This window comes from Arachis ipaensis, chromosome B1 (assembly GCF_059453495.1).
Source record: "Arachis ipaensis isolate K30076 ecotype BB chromosome B1, ASM5945349v1, whole genome shotgun sequence".
NCBI classification, from domain to species: domain Eukaryota; kingdom Viridiplantae; phylum Streptophyta; class Magnoliopsida; order Fabales; family Fabaceae; genus Arachis; species Arachis ipaensis.
Genome location: NC_142436.1, coordinates 51034005 through 51059698, shown reverse-complemented (window position 1 = coordinate 51059698; position 25694 = coordinate 51034005). Strand labels below are relative to the sequence as shown.

Below are 25694 nucleotides of genomic sequence, written 5' to 3'. Positions count from 1 at the left end.
GTACTGTGCGCGTGCGCACCCCTTAACGTGATGTAACTATGGAAAATTTTATATCATTTCGAAGCCCCAGATGTTAGCTTTCCAACGCAACTAGAACCGCATCATTTGGACCTTTGTAGCTCAAGTTATGGCCGATTAAGTGCACAGAGGTCGGCATGACAACTTTTGCGATTCCTTCATTTCTTCATGAGTTCTCCATTTTTACATGCTTTTCCTTTATTCTCTTGATCCAATCTTTGCCTCCTAAATCTGAAATCACTTAACAAACATATCAAGGCATCTAATGGAATCAAGGTGAATTAAATTTAGCTATTTTGAGTCCTAAAAACATGTTTTCACTCTTAAGCACAATTAAAGGAGAAGTTATAAAACCATGCTATTTCATTGAATAAATGTGAGGAAAGGTTATCAAAATGCTCTAAATTCATCACAAGATAAACCCTACAAATGGGGTTTATCAAGGCATTCCTAGTTTTTCATCCTAAGGATACACTTGTCTAGGATCTAAGTAATTCATTGAAACTATGAAGCATGGATATTTTACTGAGTTGCTGTGTCTGCGTGTCGGATACATTTCAGACACGACACTTATCGACACTCGTCCGACACACGTGTCTGCTGTATCCAACCACGTCTTAATAAAAAATAAAAAATTATTCTCCAGATACATTTGGACACACTTAAATATCATCACGTGTCAGCATGTCTAGCTTTATTCTTAATATGTATTTTTGAAATAAATTTAGAAATAATATATATTATTATTATTTATTAAAACAAACAATATTTTAAATACTTTATATAATTAAAATAAGGTATAAAAAATTAATTTATGTTTTAATATTAATAAAATATAAAAATATCATTATGATTTATCTATATATATATATATATATATATATATATTATAAAATTTTAAAATTTGTGTATCTATATGTCTTATGTCGTATTATATCTTGTATCAATATCTATGCATTATAGCATTAAACTCAACATTTTCCTTGCCTTTTTAGCACAAACTCTTGGCTTCGGGTCAACTCTATTCTCTGACATTACCCGTACCTCCATTACCTCCATATGACCAATAAACACAAGCGAATCCAGTCAGTATCAAATTGCAAACAAATCACATAATATCAATTAGCAATTAAACACATAATTGACATTTACAAGAAATTAAGTACACTAAAATAATACAAATCAATGCATATGATTTATGTATGTTCCTTTTCACCATGATCTCGTGGGTTGGTTATTTTTTCAGAGTCCACAACATATAGTATCATAGGAAAACCAAAACTTTTAAGAAGTTTGTCTCATAGGAAAAATTCCTTATCACCTTTTCTTAGAGATATTAAGGAAAGTGTCCGGGTCTGTCTAAAATCAGCTCAGGTCTTTTGAGCTGATCTAATGCACCATACAATTTAAACCATTGGATTAGATTGATAAACAATCTAATAGTTTATATTTAATTTATTTATAATTTATTATGAATTACAATAAGAGATACAAATTTTTTAATATTTTAAAATTGCCCCATATAAAATTTCAGAACCAAACCCTCATTTCAACAGTTTGATGCCTTCTTTCTCTTCGCGATGACCCTCCACTTCTTTCCCTACCCTTGAGGCTTTGCTCTCAAAAAGCGCTGCCGTCACTGATGACGACATCACCGCTGTTGCTCCTCTTCATAATCATCATCATGTTCCTCATCAGTTCCCGCAGGTGTCCACCGTTGAAGGCTTATCTTCCTCCGCGGCTGAGCCTTTTGCCAATGGGATTCATGCTGCGGTAACAAGTGGAGTCTCAGCACCCTCGTTATTATCAGGAGGCGGTGGTGGTAAAGGAGAAGGGGCAGTTGCGATGGCAAAGGGAAAGAGAAGGGCGGTGGAGGAACCAGTGGACAAGGCCAGCCTTCAGAAACAGAGACGCATGATCAAGAATCGTGAGTCTGCTGCTAGGTCTATGAACGCAAACAGGTACTTACCCCATTTTTCAAATTTTTTTTAATAAAGTTTCATTTTTTATATATTTTTATTTTATGTTTGGAAAATGGAGATTCTTATGTGGTAAGTGAGGTTCACTATTCTTGGAAATTTCACTATTGAGGAGCTTTACTGAATTAAAGTTGAGATTTTTCTTCTTTTTTATTGATTAAGTTGGTTGAATGCAGGCTGAAAAGAAAGAGGTTGAAGGAGGTATGTAATGTATCTCACTTTCTGTTAACTCAATATTGCTTTAGTATAGATAGTAGAGAGATATTTAAATTAGTTTTATTATTAACGATGTGATTGTTGTATAGTAGGGTTTAAATGGTTTGATATGGATATGACTGACAAGATGATATAATGGCGTAGTCTTACACATGTAGTCAATGCAATCTAGTTGGGAAAAACTCTTTTTTTCTGTGTATGATGTGTTTGATAATAATCACTCCCAAGTTGAATAGTTAGTGCTATATTGGTTTGATTAGGAACTTAGGATATAGATACTTCAAATATTTATTGATAATATTGATTTTATTTTTAATTTTGGTGGGGTGCAGAAGAAGGAGGTGCTTGATGAGAATGAGTGGTGGGACAAGATAGGGAAGATGAAGATGCTTGGGAAAAAAAAGCCATGCTTATAATAAAGGGAAAACTCTAGTTGTAAGCAAAGTTCCTTTGCCTGATTACCGTGCAAATCTTGACGAGCGTCATGGATCAACACAGAAAGAGATAGAGTATATCTTCCCTTTTTCAATGTCTGATTTCTGTTTTTGTGTGGAAGGATTTAGAAATGTACTTAACTTTGTTAAGTGTTCTGAAAATTAGAATGTCTACAGATATTGAACAAAGAGTAAGAAATCTTTTGAATAACTCACAATCAGTGGGGGAAGCGTCTTCTAGTTTTCCTTCTGTATCCACTGACTTGGGACAGAAACAATCATTAACTGCTACGAAATCTATCTCTTCACAACAGAGTGATTTTTGAAAGGATAAACTTAATGTTGCTCTAAAGGAAAGGCAGGAACAACACAGCTTCCACAATTCATTCTGGAAGAGGAAATAGGATCCTTGCGCTGGGGCTGATTGCAAACTAATTTGTACTCAACCTTGTTTTTACTCAACTTTGTTGTAATTTATGTTATTTGATACTAGTTTTTTTGCCTATTGCATCGAGTTGTTTAACAATATTTGGATCTTATGCAACAATATTATTTGATTTTTTCCTTAAGAGTTTACAAATTAGCTTATATCAGATATCACCGATCCAAAGATAACCAAAATGTTAAAATTTTTGGTTTTCAAGATCAAGATGCCTATTTAGAACCTTATTGGTTTAACACTTTAATGGATTATTAATTCCCAGTTCCCTTAGGACAGCTTCTCTCTCAATAATTAGTCAAAAAAAACAACACACTTTGTTTTATCAGCTCACAAATTGTTTTATCAAGTTATGAATAAAAGAGTTCGAGAGGATCAATCTTTACTAAATATTATTCCTGTTCACTTATTTAGTTTTATAATATTTACGAAACATTGTGACAATTCATCAAATGACATGATTCCAGTATGAAATTGATATTAGTGACCATTAACAACAATCTGGGCATGCGTCTGTTTTATGCAATTGGTGGTTTTGCAATGGTTTAAGAGGTCTGTGTAATACAAAGATTCCTTTATGTGAGGTTTTGGGACCAAAATTGTTGCCTCTACGAGACACGCCATGCATTTCTTTGCTATGTCATCAAAAAGGAATAATGTATATATGCTACAACATTTGGTAAAAGTAAGAGTTTCCAAAAGTGACCGTTAATGAAACTTTCCAACAAGATCAAGCCATGAAAATAGGAATTTTAGTATTAGAATAGAAATAGAATATTTAAATAAAGATTGAGATTGGTCATAATTATTTTCAATTGATATTTTAAAAAAATATTAATTAACTATGTTGATAACTAGATTTTTTTAATTTTTTTTCTATTTAAAAGTTAAGACACCCTTTGATCTGATGTGCAGCAAGTGCTATTGAGTAACCACAAGTGATGAACCTTATGAAAATTTATGTTCACATGATGAGCACTGCAGAATATATAATGTTCATAGACATGGCATTCTCTTAAAATCACATAGAAATGCTCTTATATTTCAAGGAGCAACATTACATCTTTTTTAATTCTGGAGAGAAAAAAAATTACATTTAAATTAGTGTATTATGACAGTTTGTGCCAACAAATTATCCTACAAAAGTTAACTTGATGGATTGTTGAGATGGTTGACCTGAAACTGATTTAGAAGTAGCAGTGACAGATGATAAAGATTAAGATTTTATTTGAAATTGTGCCATCAAACTATACCTCTAACCAAACTAAGCTTCTAGTTGTACCTGCAAAATTTGAGAAAACAATATCTATTATGACATTCAACAAAGCATAAATTCATGTTTAGATCAACTTACTATAACAAAAATACCCCTGAGAAACTACAAATTACAGCACATATTAACAGAGAAAACAACTTCATTTCAATTTTCAAGATAAACAAGAAAAATAATCTATTGAATATAAAAAAATATCACAGCTTCTTTCCACCATTTTTTTAATTGCTTTATGTTCTTAATTGAAAAATTCTATGCAATTGACAAATCCAGGAACTCATTGATCTCATTGATCAAACCCCAAATCAACCCAAACACAAATCCATTGAAACTCTTGAAGTGTAGAGATGAAGGGGGGACGACACTGAGGACGACGAAAAGACGCGGTGCACGATGAAGGTAGAAAGAACGACGGCACTCTGAAACTGAAAAGGGAATTCTCAAATAAATTGGCAGTAGACGTGGGTTCTGTGAAAAGGGAAGAAAAAGAGAGGTTGATGGCAGTGGGTAGGGATTATTGTTGATGGCAGTGGGTTCTATGAAAAGGGAAGAGAAAGGCAATGGATAGGGATTATTGTTGAGGTTGATGGCAGTGGGTAAGGATTGTTGTTGACGACAGTGGTTTCTGTGAAAAGGGAAGAGAACGAGAGTAGAGAGTGTGTTAGTGGGTTTAGTCACTGAGTGAAGATAACAAATTTAGGATTATCTAAATGAATTTTAAAAATATTTATAGTAAAAATAAAAATTTAATAATTATTATTAAAATCCCATTTGGGGTCTATTTATAAATTATTTATTGTGCTTATCACAAAAGCTCAAAACACTTGAACTTACTAAAGACAGACCCAACTTGTCCTATTATCTTTATAATTGAAAGAATCAAATAAGAACAAAATCATTTAGTATCATATGCATAAGCTCATCTTTATTGTTGTGCAAACTTTATCATGATTTTTATATTCATATTATCATAAAGACATACCAAATCTTAACATTAATAATATATCATTTTTATCATTATAATACCACAATGAATATTCATCAATGATATCAAATATTCATCAATGATATCAAATTTTTCTAGTGCCACATCCAACTTCACCATAAGTTCATAACTACCATATCCATTTCCTAGTGATAATAATCGAATAAATGTCTAATTTGATTCCCAAAATTTAAATTGAGCATTAATTAAATCTCTTATTTTTATAAATGATCAACTACGTTACATAAATTGAAAAAAGTGAGTTATCGTTCATCCTCGAATAAATTGTCGTCTTTAACAACCGTTAAGTGCTAATTTAGCAATATAAAAACGACGTCGTTCAAGAAAAACTTACATGAAACCCGCTCTACCCATGCTGAGACCCGGAGTTTTAATCTTTCCTTTCTTCTTCTCTATCAACACTTAATTCCAAGAAACCATTGTCATCGAAAATTCCTTCACTACATGTTGCAAGACGTCGAGATCGAGCCTCACACTCTGTGCCCCTAACCATCCCCCGAAGCCATATATGGTTGGTGTCTCATGGGCATTGCCACGCAAGCCTATCACTGTGCCTTCTCGGATTTGAAGAAATAGAGTATCGTCTTTGTCGGTGACCCCCTAATCTGCCTTGGAAGTCCCTTTGGCCTCTTTTATGACCGCACGCTATGTCTTCCTCTATAAAAATGTCTCTGGTCCGGTGCTATTGTGACAATGCTCCTCTCCCATGAGAGAGAGAGAGAGAGAGAGAGAGAGAGAGAGAGAGAGAGAGGCATCAGAATTTAAAGATGTGATAATGTTGATGGTGATGGTGATGGTGATGTGGGAGTGAGGGTGAGGTAATAAAGTGGGGTGGGTAGTGAACATAAGGGTGGAGAATGGATGATACTGGGTCACAGATATAGAAGAGGCAACGGTAAGTTGAATGAGGTGGTGGAAATAGGTGGCATGGTAAGGTTGATGATGGAGACAAAAATAGGATGATAGTGGTGGTGGTCGTGGTGGTGGTGGCGGCTGAGAACATGGTGGTGTTGATGATGGAGACAAAGAATAAATAATGGTGGTGGTTTGATAACGGCAGTTTACTCGGGGATGAACGAAGATTCACTTTTTTCAATTTAAGGGATGTAGTTGGTCATTTATGAAAATCAGGAATTTAATTGATGCGCAATTTGAATTCTGGGGACAAAATTGGACATTTACTCGATAATAATCACACTCACTTTTTCACTTTGAGAATTCTATAACATTTTTAAGGTTGTGTTGTTGTTTCATTGAATGATTCTATAACATGAAAATGTCATTTTCACTTAAAATAGAGTTTTCATCAATTTATTCCTTAAATCAAACCATCAATTTTTCTTCATTTTTTTTCAAAAATTTGTAACTACTGTTATCCAAAGAATCGATTCTCTAGCTTAGATAATCTATATTTTGTGATTATTAAAAAATTGGTAGTCACTCTCAACCAAAAAATTGATTCTTTGTTGCATTTCAGAACTACATTAATTCTTCTTACTCAAACCTCAGCTCTACTCAAAATCTAACCACCCTAAGCTCAATAAACTCATCATAACCAACACTATCAATCAATAGGATTAACATGCAACATCTCTCCTTAATTTATCTTGAGAGGCTTTAAAACAAGCCGCAAAACTGAAAATTAACACAAACACATCTACTTGCACAAATTTAATCCAACTCTCCACATTATAATTTACTAAACAACATCTAAGTCTTGAGTGTCCTAAATATACATACTTGCAGCTAGACTCAATTTATTTGACGATATATACCATTAATAATATTTCTCAACTAAATATCAAATTTTCAAAATTCATCAACCAAAATCACATTATAACCTGATTGTTCATACCCTGGGTCGAGCTAGGTGATCTGAGTTGGACGAAGACAAAAACGACCGACCTCTTATAAGGTTGGCTCGCCACCGACCTCTTCTCAAAGAGCTCGGCCAAATCGCTATAAGGGCCTAAGCAGGCCCAAAGCAGAAGATCACAACCCACCTGAAGGCGGCTGGCCAAAGATAAGTGGACTCACCCACAAAAAGATAAAATAAGATAACTAACTTATCTCAGGAGAGGTCACTCCACACTACTATAAATACACTAGAGCACACAGGTATAACTCACTCTCTGATTCTACACAAAAAACCTGCTTAAAGCTTGTGCTAACTTAAACATCGGAATCTCTTGCAAGTACCACCATCCTCCGGTGACCAAGGATCAGCAGTATCTCAAGATTCAGCAAGTCGGACCCAGCGACTTTGATCATACTCAAAGATCTCATCCGAGATCGACCTTCAGTTTTAGGTAACCCCCGGAACATTGGCGCTATTGCCGGGGACCTGGAAGTCATCCCACCATTATGGCAGATAATCCTGACAATGATCATGACTCCGGTTTGGAAGAAAGAATGCCGCATAAGAACACGGATGCTGCATCCAAGGAAATACCTCAATCCAAGGGAGACAAGCAAACCCTAAACACAGAGATTTTAGATGCAATCCGTGAACAACAGGATCGCCTTAAACAGCTCGAACAGGAAGCTGAACGGCAGCGAGAGGCCGAGAGAGACCTCTGGAGAGAAACAAGATGGCGTCGAGAGCTGGAGGACAAGCTTTTAAAGCTCGAAGCCAACCTCAAAACTAAGACCATCCGATCCAACCGCGAAGATAGCCCCCACAAGGACTAAGACCCGTTTACAAAGGAGATCATGAAAGCTAAAGTTCCAAAGGACTTCAAAGCCCCCGACATGACCCTGTATGATGGTACGTCTGATCCAAGCAATCATCTCAGCAATTTCAGAAGTCAAATGTATCTTACGGATGCCTCAGATGCAATCCGTTGTAAAGCCTTCCCGACCACTTTAACCAAGATGGCGATAAAGTGGTTCGACAGCTTGCCGCCAAGATCAATAGCAAGTTTCGATGACCTCGCCAAGAAATTCTTAGCTAGAGTCTCCATCCAGAAAGACAAAGCCAAGCATGCTCCAAGCCTGCTGGGGATTCAGCAAGGAGATGGGAAAAACCTCCGCAACTTCATGGAAAGATTCAACAAAGCATGTCTGGACATACAAAATCTTCCAACATAAGCAGCCATCATGGGTCTCATCAATGGCCTATGAGAAGGACCCTTTAGTCACTCTATATCCAAAAAGCATCCAACATCTCTCAACGAGGTTCAAGAACGGGTGGAAAAATACATTAATATGGAGGAGAACTCCCGATTAGGAGAAACCTCCAAGATTGGATTCTCCTACCCACCACGGGACAAGGATAAAGAATCCAAAAAGAAAGAAGACCAACCTACTGATAAACCCAGAAAGTATCACAACTACACCCCTCTTCGGGTGTCTCTCGTGGACGTTTATTGGGAGATATGCAACACTGAGAAGCTCCCACCACCTTACCCGATTAAACACAAGAGATGAGGAAGTCGGACAAAGTATTGTGAATACCACCGAATCTACGAGCATTCTACCAACGAGTGCTACGACCTAAAGAATGTCATAGAAAAATTGGCACGAGAAGGGAGATTAGATCGGTTCTTAGCCAACAGAGCGGATGAACCAAAAAAGAGAAGAAGGTATGAAGAGGTCGGACGAGCTGATCGTCCCCCTCACACCCCTGAGAGACATGTCCACATGATAAATGGAGGATTCGCAGGAGGAGGGATCTCTAAGTCATCCTACAAAAGACACCTAGGTGTACCATGTCAAAGGAGGGGACAGGTCGGTCGACCTCCCCACTATCACCTTCACTCAAGAAGATACCGCGGGCATCATCCCGGGGCATGATGACCTCGTGGTCATTACCATCATACTTGCCAATGCCAACCTCCACTGAACATTGGTAGACCAAGGAAGCCATGCGGATATCCTGTTCAAATCCACCTTCGACAAGCTCGGCCTATAGGAAAAGGAACTCAGAGTATACCCTAATAGTCTGTTCGGGCTTGGGAATACCCCAATTCAACCACTTGGGTACATCTCGCTACACACTACCTTCAGAAAAGGAACATGATCTAGAATGCTAAGTATAGACTACATTTTATTCGATGTGAACTCCGCCTACAATGCTCTCATAGGTCGGACAACACTAAATAAGCTCACCGCAGTGGTCTCCACTCCACACCTATGCATGGAGTTCTCGACGCCAGAAGGGATTGTCACCATAAAGGGAGACCAACAGCTCGTGGGACGCTGCTACAATGAAAGTCTGAACCTTAAAGGCGACCCCAGAGGAAAGGAAACTAATACTATAAAACTCGGGGGAATTCGAGCTCGCGATGAACTCCGCCCTCAGCCGGAAGGTGAGACTAAAGAAGTTCAAATTGGAGACACTCAAGAAAAAATGACGAACATAAGGGCAAACTTAAATGAAGACCTAAAGAAGCTGCTAACAAAGCTCCTAAGGGATAATTCCGACCTCTTTGCATGTAAGGCTACCGACATTCCCGGGATCGATCCTGGACTAATGTGTTATAAGTTAGCTATATATCTTGGGTCTCGACCAGTACAGCAGAAACGTAGGAAGCTTGGTCCAGAGAGGTTGTAAGCCGTAGAGGAGCAGGTACAAGCCTTGTTGGAGGCAGGGTTCATAAGGGAGATGAAATATCCATTATGGCTAGCCAATGTAGTATTGGTCAAAAAGTCATATGGGAAGTGGCGGATGTGCACCGACTACACCGACCTCAACAAAGCCTGCCCAAAGGATCCTTATCCACTCCCGAATATAGACACACTAGTCGATGCTTCATCGGGATACAAATACCTCTCCTTCATGGATGCTTATTTGGAGTACAACCAAATCCCGATGTATCAACCCGACCAAGAGAAAACCTCATTTCTAACCCCAAGAGAAAACTACTGCTACGTAGTCATGCCCTTCGGCCTCAAGAACACAGGGGCTATGTATCAAAGATTGATGAACAAAGTATTCGCCAATCACATCGGAAAGCTTATGGAGGTTTATGTAGACGACATGCTGGTAAAGATACAAAGAGAGGAAACTTTATTATCCGACCTCACTGAAGTGTTCAACACCATAAGAAAGCATGGGATGAGACTTAACCCCACAAAGTGCACCTTCGCAGTAGAAGCTGGAAAATTCTTAGGCTTCATGCTCACTCAAAGGGGGATTGAAGCAAACCTGGATAAATGCCAGGCCATACTTAGCATGAAAAGTCCGACCCGTGTTAAGGAGGTCCAGCAGCTCAACGGACGACTAGCAGCTCTGTCTAGATTCCTGGCGGGCTCAGCATTAAGATCTCTCCCTTTCTACGCAATACTAAGGAAAGGAAAGAGGTTTGAATGGACCCCAGAATGTGAAAAAGCCTTCCAAGACTTCAAGACATTCCTGGGACAACCACCCATCCTAACCCGACCCAAGGAAGGTGAAGAGCTAATCATGTACCTTGCCGTAGGAAGTCGGACAATAGTTTCAGCACTAGTCAGAGAAGACAAAAATGGGAAATAGCCCATCTACTTCATCAGTAAGGCTCTACAAGGGGCTGAACTAAACTATCAAAAGATAGAAAAGTTCGCCTACACCCTTATACTCACTTCTCGATGACTCTGACCATACTCTCAAGCTCACACCATCAGAGTATAGACCAACCAACCCAAAAAGGTATCTTACAGAAAACAGACTTAGCTGAGAATCCTACAATGGGCAGTCAAGTTATCCGAATTCGACCTCAAATATGAAGCTCGGATAGCTATCAAGTCTCAGTACCTGGCCGACGTCATTGCAGAGTACACTGACACCCCGGGCACCCCCACAGAATGGAGCCTTTACGTAGATGGCTCCTCAAACAAAATCGAGAGTGGCGCAGGCGTCATTTTAGAAAGCGATCAGGGAACCCAAATCGAGCTCTCATTAAAGTTCGAATTTCCCGCCTCAAATAACCGAGCTAAATACGAGGCCCTACTGCCTGGATTGAAGCTGGCTAGGGAGGTAGGAGCTCAAAAGCTTACCATTTTCAGCGATTCACAGATATTAACCTCACAAATAGAAGGGAGCTACCAGGCTAAGGATCCCACCATGAAGAAATACCTAGATAAAACCAGAGAACAGCTCGGACAATTTAGGGGATATGAGGTTCGACATATACCTCGGGAACAAAATGCTCGAGCTGATGCCTTTTCAAAACTAGCCAGTACCAAACCGGGGGGCAATAATAGAAGCCTCATCCAGAAAACACTACAAAATCTGTCAACTTTGGAAAAAAAGAAGGTCTTAAGCATATCAGACCAGAGCCAAGGGTGGATGACTCCCATAATTAGTTACCTCAAATCTGAAACACTCCCCGCAGATAAAAAGGAGGCAAAAAGGCTAGTACAAGAAGCACAGTACTACACCATAGTGCACGACGTCCTATACAGGAGAGGAATCTCTACACCCCTCTTAAAATGTGTCCCGACCTCCGCCACGAGGGAAGTTCTTGAGGAGGTCCACAGTGGCATGTGCGGCAACACCTCGAGGCATGAGCTCTTTCCAAAAAGGTACTCCGAGCAAGTTTTTACTGGCCGACCTTTGATGAGCGGATATTTTATACGCTTTTCATATAGTTTTTAGTGTGTTTTAGTTAGTTTTTAGTTTATTTTCAGTAGTTTCTAGGCAAAATTCATATTTCTGGACTTTACTATGAGTTTGTGTGTTTTTCTGTAATTTCAAGTATTTTCTGGCTGAAATTGAGGGAGCTGAGCAGAAATCTGATTCAGGCTGAAAAAGGACTGCTGATGTTGTTGGATTCTGACCTCCCTGCACTCGGAATAGATTTTCTGGAGCTACAAGACTCCAAATGGAGTGCTTCCAATTGCGTTGGAAAGTAGACATCCAGGGCTTTCCAGAAATATATAATAGTTCATACTTTGCTCAAGGATAGGTGACGTAACCTGGCGTTCAACGCCAGTTCCATGTTGCAGTCTGGCGTCCAGCGCCAGAAACAAGTTACAAGTTGGAGTTCAACGCCAGAAAAGGATCCAAAGCTGGCGTTGAACGCCCAAAACGGCCCTATGCACGTGATTAGCTTAAGTCTCAGCTCCATCACACACCAAGTGGGCCCTAGAAGTGGATTTCTGCACTATCCATCTTAGTTTACTCATTTTCTGTAAACCTAGTTTACTAGTCTAGTATTTAAACAACTTTTAGAGACTTGTCTTGTATCTCATGACATTTTTAAATCTAAACTTTGTAATCTCTGACGGCATGAGTCTCTAAACTCCATTGTTGGGGGTGAGGAGCTCTGCTGTGTCCTGATGAATTAATGCAAGTATTTCTATTTTCTATTCAAACATGTGTGTTCCTCTCTAAGATATCCATTCGCACTTCAACATGAATGTGATGAACGTGACAATCATCATCATTCCCCCATGAACGCATGCCTGACAACCACTTCCGTTCACCGTAGAATGAATGAATATCTCTTGGATCTCTTAATCAGAATCTTCGTGGTATAAGCTAGATTGATGGCAGCATTCAAGAGAATCCGGAAAGTCTAAACCTTGTCTGTGGTATTCCGAGTAGGATTCAGGGATTGAATGACTGTGACAAGCTTCAAACTCGCGAGTGCTAGGCGTAGTGACAGACGCAAAAGGATAGTAAATCCTATTCCGGTACGATCGAGAACCTGCAGATGATTAGCCGTGTGGTGACAGCGCACCTGGACCCTTTTCACTGGAAGGATGGATGGTAGCCATTGACAACGGTGATCCACCAACACACAGCTTGCCATAGGAGGACGTGCGTGCATGAACCAAAAACAGAGGAAAGCAGAATTTCAGAAGACAAAGCATCTCCAAAACTCCAACATATTCTCCATCATTGCATACAAGTATAATTTGTGTTCTGCCCTTTTATTCCTTGCAATCGAATTTGATAAGTGAATTATTTTATTGTTTTCCTGACTAAGAGTTACAAGATAACCATAGATTGCTTCAAGCTAACAATCTCCGTGGGATCGACCCTTACTCACGTAAGGTATTACTTGGACGACCCAGTGCACTTGCTGGTTAGTTGTGCGAATTTGTGAAGAATTGTGATTTCCAATTTCGTGCACCATGTTTTTGGCGCCATTGCCGGGGATTGTTCGAGTTTGGACAACTGACGGTTTATTTTGTTGCTTAGATTAGGAAAAATATTTCTTTTTGGTTTAGAGTCTTTTATTATTTATACGTTGTTAAAACACTTTAAATTTATAGCTCAATTAGCTAGAGCGTGGTGCTTATGTTCTTGGTAATTAACTATCCTATTTTTAAAATCTTTTTCAAAAATAATTTTTCTTTGAATAAATCTTGTGCCAAATTTTAAGTTTGGTGTTTTCTTGTTGATTTTTTTTATTTTCGAAAATTTGTTTTGATTTTCTAAAAATTTTAAGTTTGGTATTGTTTCTTCATGTTCTTGTGTTCTTGTGAGTCTTCAAAGTGTTCTTGAGTTTTCCTTGTGTCTTGATCTTAAAATTTTTAAGTTTGGTGTTCCTTGGTGTTTTCCCTCCAAAATTTTCGAAAACAAAGAGCATTAGATCTAAAAATTTTAGATCTTGTGTTATTTTATTGTTTTTCTCTTTCCTCATTAAATTCAAAAATATCTTTTCCCTCTATTTTTAAAGCAATTTTTCGAAAATCAATTTTAAAATTCAAATTTTTTTTTTCGAAATTTAAAACCCTTTTCAAATCATATCTTTTTCAAAACTTCCTAACCACTTTCCCTCTCCTCATTTTTTCGAAAATCTTCACCCATTTTTAATTATTTTAATTTATTTTGTTTTCGAAATAAATAAATAATTAAATAAATAAAAATAATTTTCTTCTATTTTACATCATCTCCCTTTCTCCATCATGGACCTAAGCGAAAATGAACAGTCCAGGAGGACTCTGGGGTCATATGCTAACCCCTCTACTACTTCATATGGGAGCAGTATCTGCATACCCTCCATTGGAGTCAGTAGCTTTGAGTTGAATCCTCAGCTCATTATTATGGTGCAGCAAAGTTGCCAGTATTCCGGTCTTCCACAGGAAGAACCTACAGAGTTTCTGGCACAGTTTTTACAGATTGCTGACACAGTATATGATAAGAAAGTAGATCAGGATGTCTACAGATTATTACTGTTTCCATTTGCTGTAAAAGACCAAGCTAAGAGGTGGTTAAATAACCAACCTAAGGCCAGCATAAGGACATGGAAACAGCTGACAGAAAAATTCCTAAATCAATACTTTCCTCCAAAACGGATGACACAGCTAAGACTGGACATCCAAGGCTTTAAACAAGGAGATAATGAATCTCTTTATGATGCCTGGAAGAGATACAGAGAGATGCTACGAAAATGCCCCTCTGAAATGTTTTCAGAGTGGGTTTAGTTAGACATCTTCTATTATGGGCTTGCAGAAAGAGCTCAGATGTCTCTAGATTACTCAGCTGGTGGATCTATCCACATGAGAAAGACAATTGAAAAAGCTTAAGAGCTCATTGATACAGTTGCCAGAAATCAGCATCTGTACCTAAGCAGTGACCCTTCCATGAAAGAAGAGGTTAAAACAGTAACTGCTGAACTCAGTCCTGTAAAACAAGCTACTGAATTCAATCAGCAATTGGACTTTCTAACAAAGCAGTTAGCCGAATTCAAGGATAAACTACAAGAGACAATGATGGCTAATATAAATATGGAAGAACAATTGAAGCAAACAAAGCAGCAGCTGTCAAAACAAATAACAGAAGAATGCCAAGCAGTTCAATTAAGAAGTGGGAAGACGTTAAATACCTCACCTCAAGGTAGCAAGAAGCCAAGAAATGGGCAAACCACCCAAAATCCACCTGAGGACAGTAAGAGCCCAGGGAAAAATCATTCTGGCACTAAAACGCCAGAAATTGGGTGGAAGGCTGGCGCTGAATGCCCAGACCATGCTCAGGACTGGCGTTCAACGCCAGAAACAAGCAAGGATCTGGCGTTGAACGCCCAAAAGAAGCACAGTTCTGGCATTCAGACGCCAGGAACAGATGAGGAGCTGGCGTCTAACGTCACTCCAGCTTTTAACTCTGGCACTCAATTGCCAGTAAGGGATCAGACACACACAAGTGCTGATGACAACCCATCTAAAAAGGCTTCTTCAACCACTTCTGTAGGAAATAAACTTACAGCAACTAAGGTTGAGGAATATAAAGCCAAGATAACTTATCCTCAAAAACTCCGCCAAGAGGATCAGGATAAGCAATTTGCTCGCTTTGCAGATTATCTCAGGACTCTTGAAATAAAGATTCCATTTGCAGAGGCACTTGAGCAAATACCTTCTTATGCCAAGTTCATGAAAGAGATCTTGAGTCATAAGAAGGATTGGAGAGAAACTGAAAAAGTTCTCCTCACTGAAGAGTGCAGTACAATCATTCTGAAAAGCTTTCCTGAAAAGCTTAAAGACCCTGGGAGTTTTCTGATACCATGCACATTAGAAGGTAATTGCACCAAGACAGCTTTATGTGTCTTGGGACAAGCATCAACCTAATACCTGCATCCACTATCAGAAAGCTTGGTTTAACTGAAGAAGTTAAACCAACCCGGATATGTCTCCAACTTGCTGATGGCTCCATTAAATACCCATCAGGCATGATTGAAGACATGATTGTCAGAGTTGGGCTATTCGCCTTTCCCACTGACTTTGTAGTGCTGGAAATGGAGGAGCACAAGAGTGCCACTCTCATTCTAGGAAGACCCTTCCTAGCAACTGGATGAACTCTCATTGATGTCCAACAGGGAGAAATAACCCTGAGAGTCAATGATGATGAGTTTAAGTTGAATGCTGTCAAAGCCATGCAGCATCCAGACACATCAAAAGACTGCATGAAAGTTGATCTTATTGACTCTTTGGTAGAAGAGATCAACATGGCTGTGAGTCTCGAATCAGAGTTGGAAGACATCTTCAAAGATGTTCAGCCTGATTTGGAGGATTCAGAGGAAATGAAAGAGCCTCTGAAATTTCCTCTGGAAGAGGAAAAACCTCCTAAATCCGAGCTCAAACCATTACCACCATCCTGGGAGAAGGTGACACTTTTTCAGTGATCATAAGCTCTGCTTTAAATCCACAGGAAGAGGAAGCACTTATTCAAGTGCTAAGGGCACACAAGACAGCTCTTGGGTGGTCTATAGGTGACCTTAAGGGCATAAGCCCAGCTAGATGCATGCACAAAATCTTATTGGAGGATAATGCTAAACCAGTGGTTCAACCACAGAGGCGGCTAAATCCAGCCATGAAGGAAGTGGTGCAGAAAGAGGTCACCAAATTACTGGAGGCTGGGATTATTTATCCTATTTCTGATAGCCCCTGGGTGAGCCCTGTTCAAGTTGTCCCCAAAAAGGGAGGCATGACAGTGGTTCATAATGAAAAGAATGAACTGGTTCCTACAAAGAACAGTTACAGGGTGGCGCATGTGTATTGACTACAGAAGGCTCAATACAGCCACCAGAAAGGATCATTTTCCTTTACCATTCATAGACCAGATGCTAGAAAGATTGGCAGGTCATGATTATTACTACTTTTTGGATGGCTACTCAGGCTATAACCAGATTGCAGTAGATCCCCAGGATCAAGAGAAAACAGCATTCACATGTCCATCTAGAGTGTTTGCTTATAGAAGGATGCCATTTGGGTTGTGTAATGCGCCCGCAACCTTCCAGAGATGCATGCTCTCTATTTTCTCTGATATGGTGGAAAAATTTCTGGAAGTCTTCATGGATGACTTCTCAGTATATGGAGACTCATTCAGCTCCTGTCTTGATCACCTAAAACTAGTTCTGAAAAGATGCCAAGAGACCAACCTGGTTTTAAACTGGGAAAAATGTCACTTTATGGTGACTGAAGGGATTGTCCTTAGGCATAAAATTTCAAACAAGGGAATAGAGGTGGATCAAGCAAAAATAGAGGTAATTGAAAAATTACCACCACCTGCCAATGTTAAGACAATCAGAAGCTTTCTGGGGCATGCAGGATTCTATAGGAGGTTTATAAAGGATTTTTCAAAAATCGCAAAACCTCTGAGCAATCTGCTAGTTGCTGACACGCCATTTGTGTTTGACACAGAGTGTCTGCAGGCGTTTGAAATGCTGAAAGCCAAGCTGGTCACAGCCCCAGTTATTTCTACACCAGACTGGACATTACCATTTGAGCTAATGTGTGATGCCAGTGATCACGCCATTGGTGCAGTACTGGGGCAGAGGCATGACAAGCTTCTGGTGCAGTACATTCTGGTGGCAGTTGGCTACGTATCAAAATGGGTAGAGACCGTTGCCACAACCACCAATGATACTAAAACAGTGCTAAAGTTCCTCCAGAAATATATCTTCAGCAGGTTTGGGGTCCCTAGAGTACTAATCAGTGATGGGGGCACTCACTTCTGCAACAAACAACTTTACTCTGCCATGGTCCGGTATGGGATTCGCCACAAGGTGGCGACTCCATATCATCCACAGACTAATGGGCAAGCTGAAGTCTCTAACAAAGAGCTAAAAAGAATCCTGGAACGGACTGTAAGTACCCGTAGAAAGGATTGGGCAAGAAGCTTGGATGATGCTCTGTGGGCATACAGAACAGCATTCAAGACTCCTATAGGGACCTCTCCATACCAACTTGTGTATGGTAAGGCATGTCACCTGCCCGTGGAACTGGAACATAAAGCCTACTGGGCAACCAGATTCCTAAACTTTGATGCCAAATTAGCTGGAGAAAAAAGATTGCTCCAGCTAAATGAGCTAGAGGAATTTAGATTCATTGCTTTTGAAAATACCAAGCTTTATAAAGAAAAATAAAAAAAGTGGCATGACAGAAAGCTGTCATCTAGAATCTTTGAACAAGGACAAAAGGTTCTGTTGTTTAACTCTAGGCTCAGGATATTCCCCGGAAAACTGAAGTCCCGGTGGAGGGGACCATATGTGATTACAAGTGTATCACCATATGGTTATGTGGAGCTTCAAGATATTGATTCCGATAAGAAGTTCATTGTTAATGGACAGAGAATCAAGCACTATCTTGAAGGCAATGTTGAGCAAGAGTGCTCAAGGCTGAAGCTAGATTAAAAGCTCAGCAAGGTCCAGCTAAAGACAATAAAGAAGCGCTTGCTGGGAGGCAACCCAGCCATGGGGCATCACTTTCTCTAAGCATTTTGCCCTATTCTTGATTTTTTGTTTATATAAAGTTCAATGATACTAAGGTAAAGAGTCAATTGTATAAATTCATAGGGTTATAGAAGGATTCTGTACACAAAACAGAGAAAAAGAGCTCACTGGCAAGAAAATGCCAGTAAAAATCTGTTTTGGGCGTTCAACGCCCAAAAGAGGCATCCACTAGGCGTTGAACGCCAGTAAGGATAGCCATCTGGGCGTTAAACACCAGAAAGAAGCATCTTCTGGGCGTTAAACGCCAGAAAGAATCTCCTTCTGGGCGTTTAACGCCAGATTTACAGCATCCTGGGCGTTCAGAAATACACCCAGTGATAAAGGGGTTCCTGGCGTTCAACGCCAGAAAGAAGCAACAGCTGGGCGTTGAATGCCCAGGAGAGGCAGCATTTGGGCGTTGAACGCCCAAAACATGCAGCGTTTGGGCGTTCAAACGCCAGGATGGTGGGGAGGAGGTAAATTCGTTTTTTCTTCATATTTTTCATTTTAATCCTAATTTTCATGTTTCGATTCATGATTTCTTGCATAAACATGTTAAGAACCCTGATTTCTAAAATCCCTAATTTCTAAAAACCCTTCTTTAAAAATATTAAATGTATTGGTGCACGAAATTGTGATCTCTGGTAATGGCTCCAAAAACTTGGTGCTCTAATCTCAATTCATAATTCGTCACAACTTCGATACAACTAACCAGCAAGTGCACTGGGTCGTCCAAGTAATAAACCTTACGTGAGTAAGGGTCGATCCCACAGAGATTGTTGGTATGAAGCAAGCTATGGTCACCTTGTAAATCTCAGTCAGGCGGATATAAAATAGTTATGGAGTTTTCGAAAATAAATAATAAACTAAGGATAGAGACAATTATGTAATTCATTGGTGAGAATTTTAGATAAGCGTGTAGAGATGCTTTCATTCCTCTGAATCTCTGCTTTTCCGCTGTCTTCATCCAATCAGTCTTACTCCTTTCCATGGCTGGCTTTATGCAAGGGCATCACTGTTGTCAATGGTTACATCCCCTCCTCTTGTGAAAATGGTCCAAATGCTCTGTCACAGCACGGCTAATCATCTGAGGTTCCCGATCATGCTGGAATAGGATTCACCCTCCTTTTGCGTCTGTCACTATGCCCAGCAATCGCGAGTTTGAAGCTCGTCACAGTCATTCAATCCCAGAATCCTACTCGGAATACCACAGACAAGGTTTAGACTTTCCGGATTCTCATGAATGTCGCCATCAATCTAGCTTACACCACGAAGATTCTGATTAAGAGATCCAAGAGATACTCATTCAATCTAAGGTAGAACGGAAGTGGTTGTCAGGCACACGTTCATAGGGAATGATGATGATTGTCACATTCATCACATTCAGGTTGAAGTGCAAATGAATATCTTAGAAGCGAAATAAGATGAATTTAATAGAAAAACTGTAGTACTTTGCATTAATCTTTGAGGAACAGCAGAGCTCCACACCTTAATCTATGGAGTGTAGAAACTCTACTGTATGAAAATACATAAGTGAAAGGTCCAGGCATGGCCGAATGGCCAGCCCCCATGATCTAAGAACTAGGCGTCCAAAGATGTCTAATACAATAGTAAAAAGTCCTATTTATAATAAACTAGCTACTAGGGTTTACAGAAGTAAGTAATTGATGCATAAATCTACTTTCGGGGCCCACTTGGTGTGTGCTTGGGCTGAGCTTGAGTGTTTCACGTGTAGAGGTTCTTCTTGGAGTTGAACGCCAGCTTTTGTGCCAGTTTGGGCGTTGAACTCCACTTTGCAGCTTATTTCTGGCGCTGGACGCCAGAATTGGGCAGAGAGCTGGCGTTGAACGCCAGTTTGTGTCGTCTAAACTTGGGTAAAGTATGGACTATTATATATTGCTGGAAATCCCTGGATGTCGACTTTCTAACGCAATTGGAAGCGTGCCATTTTAAGTTCTGTAGCTCCAGAAAATCCATTTTGAGTGCAGGGAGGTCAGAATCCAACAGCATCAGCAGTCCTTCTTCAACCTCTGAATCTGATTTTTGCTCAAGTCCCTCAATTTCAACCAGAAAATACCTGAAATCACAGAAAAACACACAAACTCATAGTAAAGTCCAGAAATGTGAATTTAACATAAAAACTAATGAAAACATCCCTAAAAGTAACTAGATTCTACTAGAAACATACTAAAAACAATGCCAAAAAGCGTATAAATTATCCGCTCATCACAACACCAAACTTAAATTGTTGCTTGTCCCCAAGCAACTGAAAATCAAATAGGATAAAAAGAAGAGAATATACTATAAATTCCAAAGTATCAATGAAACATAGCTCCAATCAGATGAGCGGGACTTGTAGCTTTTTGCCTCTTGAATAGTTTTGGCATCTCACTTTATCCATGGAGGTTCAGAATGATTGGCATCTATAGGAACTCAGAGTTCAGATAGTGTTATTGACTCTCCTAGTTCAGTATGATGATTCTTGAACACAGCTTCTTTATGAGTCTTGGCCGTGGCCCTAAGCACTTTGTTTTCCAGTATTACCACCGGATACATAAATGTCACAGACACATAATTGGGTGAACCTTTTCAGATTGTGACTCAGCTTTGCTAAAGTCCCCAATTAGAGGTGTCCAGGGTTCTTAAGCACACTCTTCTTTTGCTTTGGACCTTGACTTTAACCGCTCAGTCTCAAGTTTTCACTTGACACCTACACGCCACAAGCACATGGTTAGGGACAGCTTGGTTTAGCCGCTTAGACCAGGATTTTATTCCTTTAGGCCCTCCTATCCACTGATGCTCAAAGCCTTGGGATCCTTTTTATTACCCTTGCCTTTTGGTTTTAAGGGTTATTGGCTTTTTGCTCTTGCCTCTTGGTTTTAAGAGCTTTTGGCTTTTTCTGCTTGCTTTTTCTTTTTCTTTCTATTTTTTTCGCCTATATTTTTTTTTCTGCAAGCTTTTGTTCTTTGCTGCTTTTTCTTGCTTCAAAAATCATTTTTATGATTTTTTAGATTATCAAATAGCATGTCTCCTAGTCATCATTCTTTCAAGAGCCAACATATTTAACATTCTTAAACAACAACTTCAAAAGACATATGCACTGTTCAGGCATTCATTCAGAAAACAAGAAGCATTGTCACCACATCAATATAATTAAACTAAGTTCAAAGATAAATTCGAAACTCATGTACTTCTTGTTCTTTTGAATTAAAACAGTTTTTATTTAAGAGAGGTGATGGATTCATAGGACATTCATAACTTTAAGACAAAGTTACTAAATACTAATGATCATGTAATGAAGACACAAACATAGATAAGCACATAACATAGAAAACAAAAAATAGAAGAAATAAGAACAAGGAATGAATCCACCTTAGTGATGGTGGCGTTTCCTTCTTGAGGAACCAATGATGTCCTTGAGCTCTTCTATGTCTCTTCCTTGTCTTTGTTGCTCCTCCCTCATTGCTTTTTGATCTTCTCTTATTTCATGAAGGATGATGGAGTGCTCTTGATGTTCCACCCTTAGTTGTCCCATGTTGGAGCTTAATTCTCCTAGGGAGGTGTTGATTTGCTCCCAATAGTTTTGTGGAGGAAAATGCATATGAGGCATCTCCGGGATCTCATGGTGATGAGCTTCTGGCGCCTCTTGAGCTCCATGAATGGGCTCTCTTGCTTGCTCTATCTTTTTCTTAGTGATGGGCTTCTCATCCTCAATGTGAATGTCTTCTTCTATGGAAGCTCCAGCTGAGTAACATAGATGGCAGATAAGATGAGGAAAAGCTAGCCTTGCCCCAGGAGAGGGCTTTTCGGCTATTTTGTAGAGTTCAAGGGAGATGACTTCATGAACCTCTACTTCTTCTCCAATCATGATGCTATGGATCATGATGGCCCGATCCACAGTAACTTCGGATCGGTTGCTAGTGGGGATGATGGAGCGTTGGATGAACTCCAACCATCCTCTAGCCACAGGCTTGAGGTCCAGTCTTCTTAGTTGAACCGGCTTGCCTTTGGAGTCAATCTTCCATTGAGCTCCTTCCACACATATGTCCATGAGGACTTGGTCCAACCTTTGATTAAAGTTGACCCTTCTAGTGTAGGGGTGTTCATCTCCTTGCATCATAGGCAAGTTAAACCCCAACCTCACATTCTCTGGGCTAAAATCTAAGTATTTCCCCCGAACCATTGTAACATAATTCTTTGGATTCAGGTTCTTACTTTGATCATGGTTCCTAGTGATCCATGCATTGGCATAGAACTCTTGAACCATTAGGATGCCGACTTGTTGGATGGGGTTTGTTAGGACTTCCCAACCTCTTCTTTGGATTTCATGTCGGATCTCCGGATACTCATTTCTCTTGAGCTTGAAAGGGACCTCGGGGATCACTTTCTTCTTGGTCACAACATCATAGAAGTGGTCTTGATGAGCTTTGGAGAGGAATCTTTCCATCTCCCATGACTCGGAGGTGGAAGCTTTTGTCTTCCCTTTCCCTTTTCTAGAGGATTCTCCGGTCTTAGGTGCCATCAATGGTAATGGAAAAACAAAAAGCTTATGCTTTTACCACACCAAACTTAGAATTTTGCTCGCCCTCGGGCAAGAGAAGAAAGAATAGATGAAGAAGAAGAAGAAAATATGGAGGAGAGGGAGAAGGGGTTGTGTTTCGGCCAAGAGGGGAGAGAGGGTTGTGTTGTGTGAAAATGAGGAAGAATGGAGGGCTATATATAGGGAAGGGAGGGGGGTAAGGTTATATAGGGTGGGTTTGGGTGGGAAATTGATTTTGAATTTTGAAGGTAGGTGGAGTTTATGAGGTAGGTTTATGGGGAAGAATGGATGGATGTGAGTGGTAAAGAGGTGATGGGGAAGAGAGATTGAGGTGATTGGTGAAGGGTTTTGGGAAAGAGTGTTTATGGGATTGTGTGAAAGAGGGGTGAGAAGAAGTGAGTGGAGGTAGGTGGGGATCCTGTGGGGTCCACAGATCCTGAGGTGATCCTGTGGGGTCCACAGATCCTGAGGTGTTCAAGGATTTACAACCTTGCACCAATTTGGGCATGCAAAATGCCCTTGCACACAACTCTGGGTGTTCAGCGCCAGATTGGTGCTTGTTCTGGGCGTTGAACGCCCATTTATTGCCCATTTCTGGCGTTGAACGCCAGAACCATGCTTGTTATGGGCGTTCAGTGCCAGCTCTTCTCCAGGGTGCATTTCTGGGGTTCAAATGCCCAGATGCTGCCCATTTCTGGCGTTTAGCGCTAGAAACATGCTCTGTTCTGGCGTTGAACGCCCAAAACATGCTTCTTACTGGCGTTTAAACGCCAGTAAGGCCTTCCTCCAGGGTGTGATTTTTTTCTGCTGTTTTTTATTCCATTTTCAATTTTTTTTATTATTTTGTGACTCCACATGATCATGAACCTAGGAAAACATGAAAAACAAAAATAAAGTTAGATAAATAAACATTGGGTTGCCTCCCAACAAGCGCTTCTTTAATGTCAATAGCTTGACAGTGGGCTCTCATGGAGCCTCACAGATGTGCAGAGCTTTGTTGAGACCTCCCAACACCAAACTTAGAGTTTGGATATGGGGGTTTGACACCAAACTTAGAGTTTGGTTGTGGCCTCCCAACACCAAACTTAGAGTTTGACTGTGGGGGCTTTGGTTGACTCTGCTTTGAAAGAAGCTTTTACTGCTTCCTCTCCATGGATGCAGAGAGAGATCCTTGAGTTGTAAACACAAGGTTGTCCTTATTTAATTGAAGGATCAATTCTCCTCTGTCCACATCAATCACAGCTCTTGCTGTGGCTAGGAAAGGTCTTCCTAGGATGATGGATTCATCCTCTTCCTTTCCAGTATCCAAGACTATGAAATCAGTAGGGATGTAAAGGCCTTCAACCTTTACTAACACGTCCTCTACTTGTCCATAAGCCTATTTTCTTGAATTGTCTGCCATCTCTAATGAGATTTTAGCAGCTTGCACCCCATAGATTCCCAGTTTCTCTATTACAGAGAGGGGCATGAGGTTTATTCCTGAACCAAGGTCACACAGAGCCTTAAAGATCATGGTGCCTATGGTACAAGGTATTATGAACTTTCCAGGATCCTGTTTCTTCTGAGGCAATGTCAGTTGATCCAGATCACTTAGTTCATTGGTGAACAAGGGTGGTTCATCTTCCCAAGTCTCAATACCAAATAATTTGGCATTTAGCTTCATGATTGCACCAAGAAACTTGGCAGCTTGCTCTTCAGTAACATCCTCATTCTCTTCAGAAGAGGAATACTCATCAAAGCTCATGAATGGCAGAAGGAGGTTTAATGGAATCTCTATGGTCTCTAGATGAGTCTCAGATTCTTTTTGTTCCTCAGAGGGAAGCTCCTTATTGATCACTGGACGTCCCAGGAGGTCTTCCTCCTTGGGATTCACGTCCTCTCCTTCCTTTACAGGTTCGGCCATGGTGCTTATGTCAATGGCCTTGCACTCTCCTTTTGGATTCTCTTCTGTATTGCTTGGGAGAGTACTAGGAGGGATTTCAGTGATCCTTTTACTCAGCTGGCCCACTTGTGCTTCCAAATTTCTAATGGAGGACCTTGTTTCATTCATGAAACTCACAGTGGACTTAATAGATCAGAGACTAAATTTGCTAAGCTAGATGGATTCTGCTCAGAATTCTCTGTCTGTTACTGAGTGGATGATGGAAAAGGCTTGCTATTGCTAAACCTGTTTCTTCCACCATTATTAAAGCCTTGTTGAAGCTTTTGATCCTTCCATGAGAGATTTGGGTGATTTCTCCATGATGGATTATATGTGTTTCCATAAGGTTCACCCCTATAATTTACCTCTGCTATTGCAGGGTTCTCAGGATCATAAGCTTCTTCTTTAGAAGATGCCTCTTGAGTACTGTTAGATGTAGCTTGCATTCCATTCAGACTCTGAGAAATCATATTGACTTGCTGAGTCAATATTTTGTTCTGAGCCGATATGGCATTCAGAGTATCAATTTCAAGAACTCCCTTCTTCATAGGCGTCCCATTACTCACAGGATTCCTCTCAGAAGTGTACATGAACTAGTTATTAGCAACCATATCAATGAGTTCTTGAGCTTCTGCAGGCGTTTTCTTTAAGTGAATGGATCCACCTGCAGAGGTATCCAATGACATTTTAGCTAATTCAGACAGACCATCATAGAATATGTCCAGGATGGTC

The 25694-nt window shown here is 39.9% G+C and overlaps 1 protein-coding gene across 1 annotated transcript; it reads left to right on the top strand.

Annotated features, from left to right (window-relative positions):
• The first annotated feature begins 1728 nt into the window (after positions 1–1728).
• LOC107630104 (uncharacterized) lies at positions 1729–2629 on the top strand. Its single transcript, XM_088500459.1, has 3 exons — positions 1729–1979; positions 2174–2198; positions 2546–2629. Exons 1-3 carry the CDS (start codon positions 1864–1866, stop codon positions 2627–2629), a joined length of 225 nt encoding a protein of 74 aa, XP_088356585.1. The 5' UTR covers positions 1729–1863.
• Positions 2630–25694: the final 23065 nt, after the last annotated feature.

Bases quoted from the DNA above. Each gene is read 5' to 3' on its own strand.
- LOC107630104 (XM_088500459.1), top strand. From the start codon at position 1,864: ATGGCAAAGGGAAAGAGAAGGGCGGTGGAGGAACCAGTGGACAAGGCC. The intron at 1,980-2,173 runs GTACTTACCCCA...GGTTGAATGCAG, and splicing joins AGGTCTATGAACGCAAACAG to GCTGAAAAGAAAGAGGTTGA. The intron at 2,199-2,545 runs GTATGTAATGTA...GGTGGGGTGCAG, and splicing joins AAAGAAAGAGGTTGAAGGAG to AAGAAGGAGGTGCTTGATGA.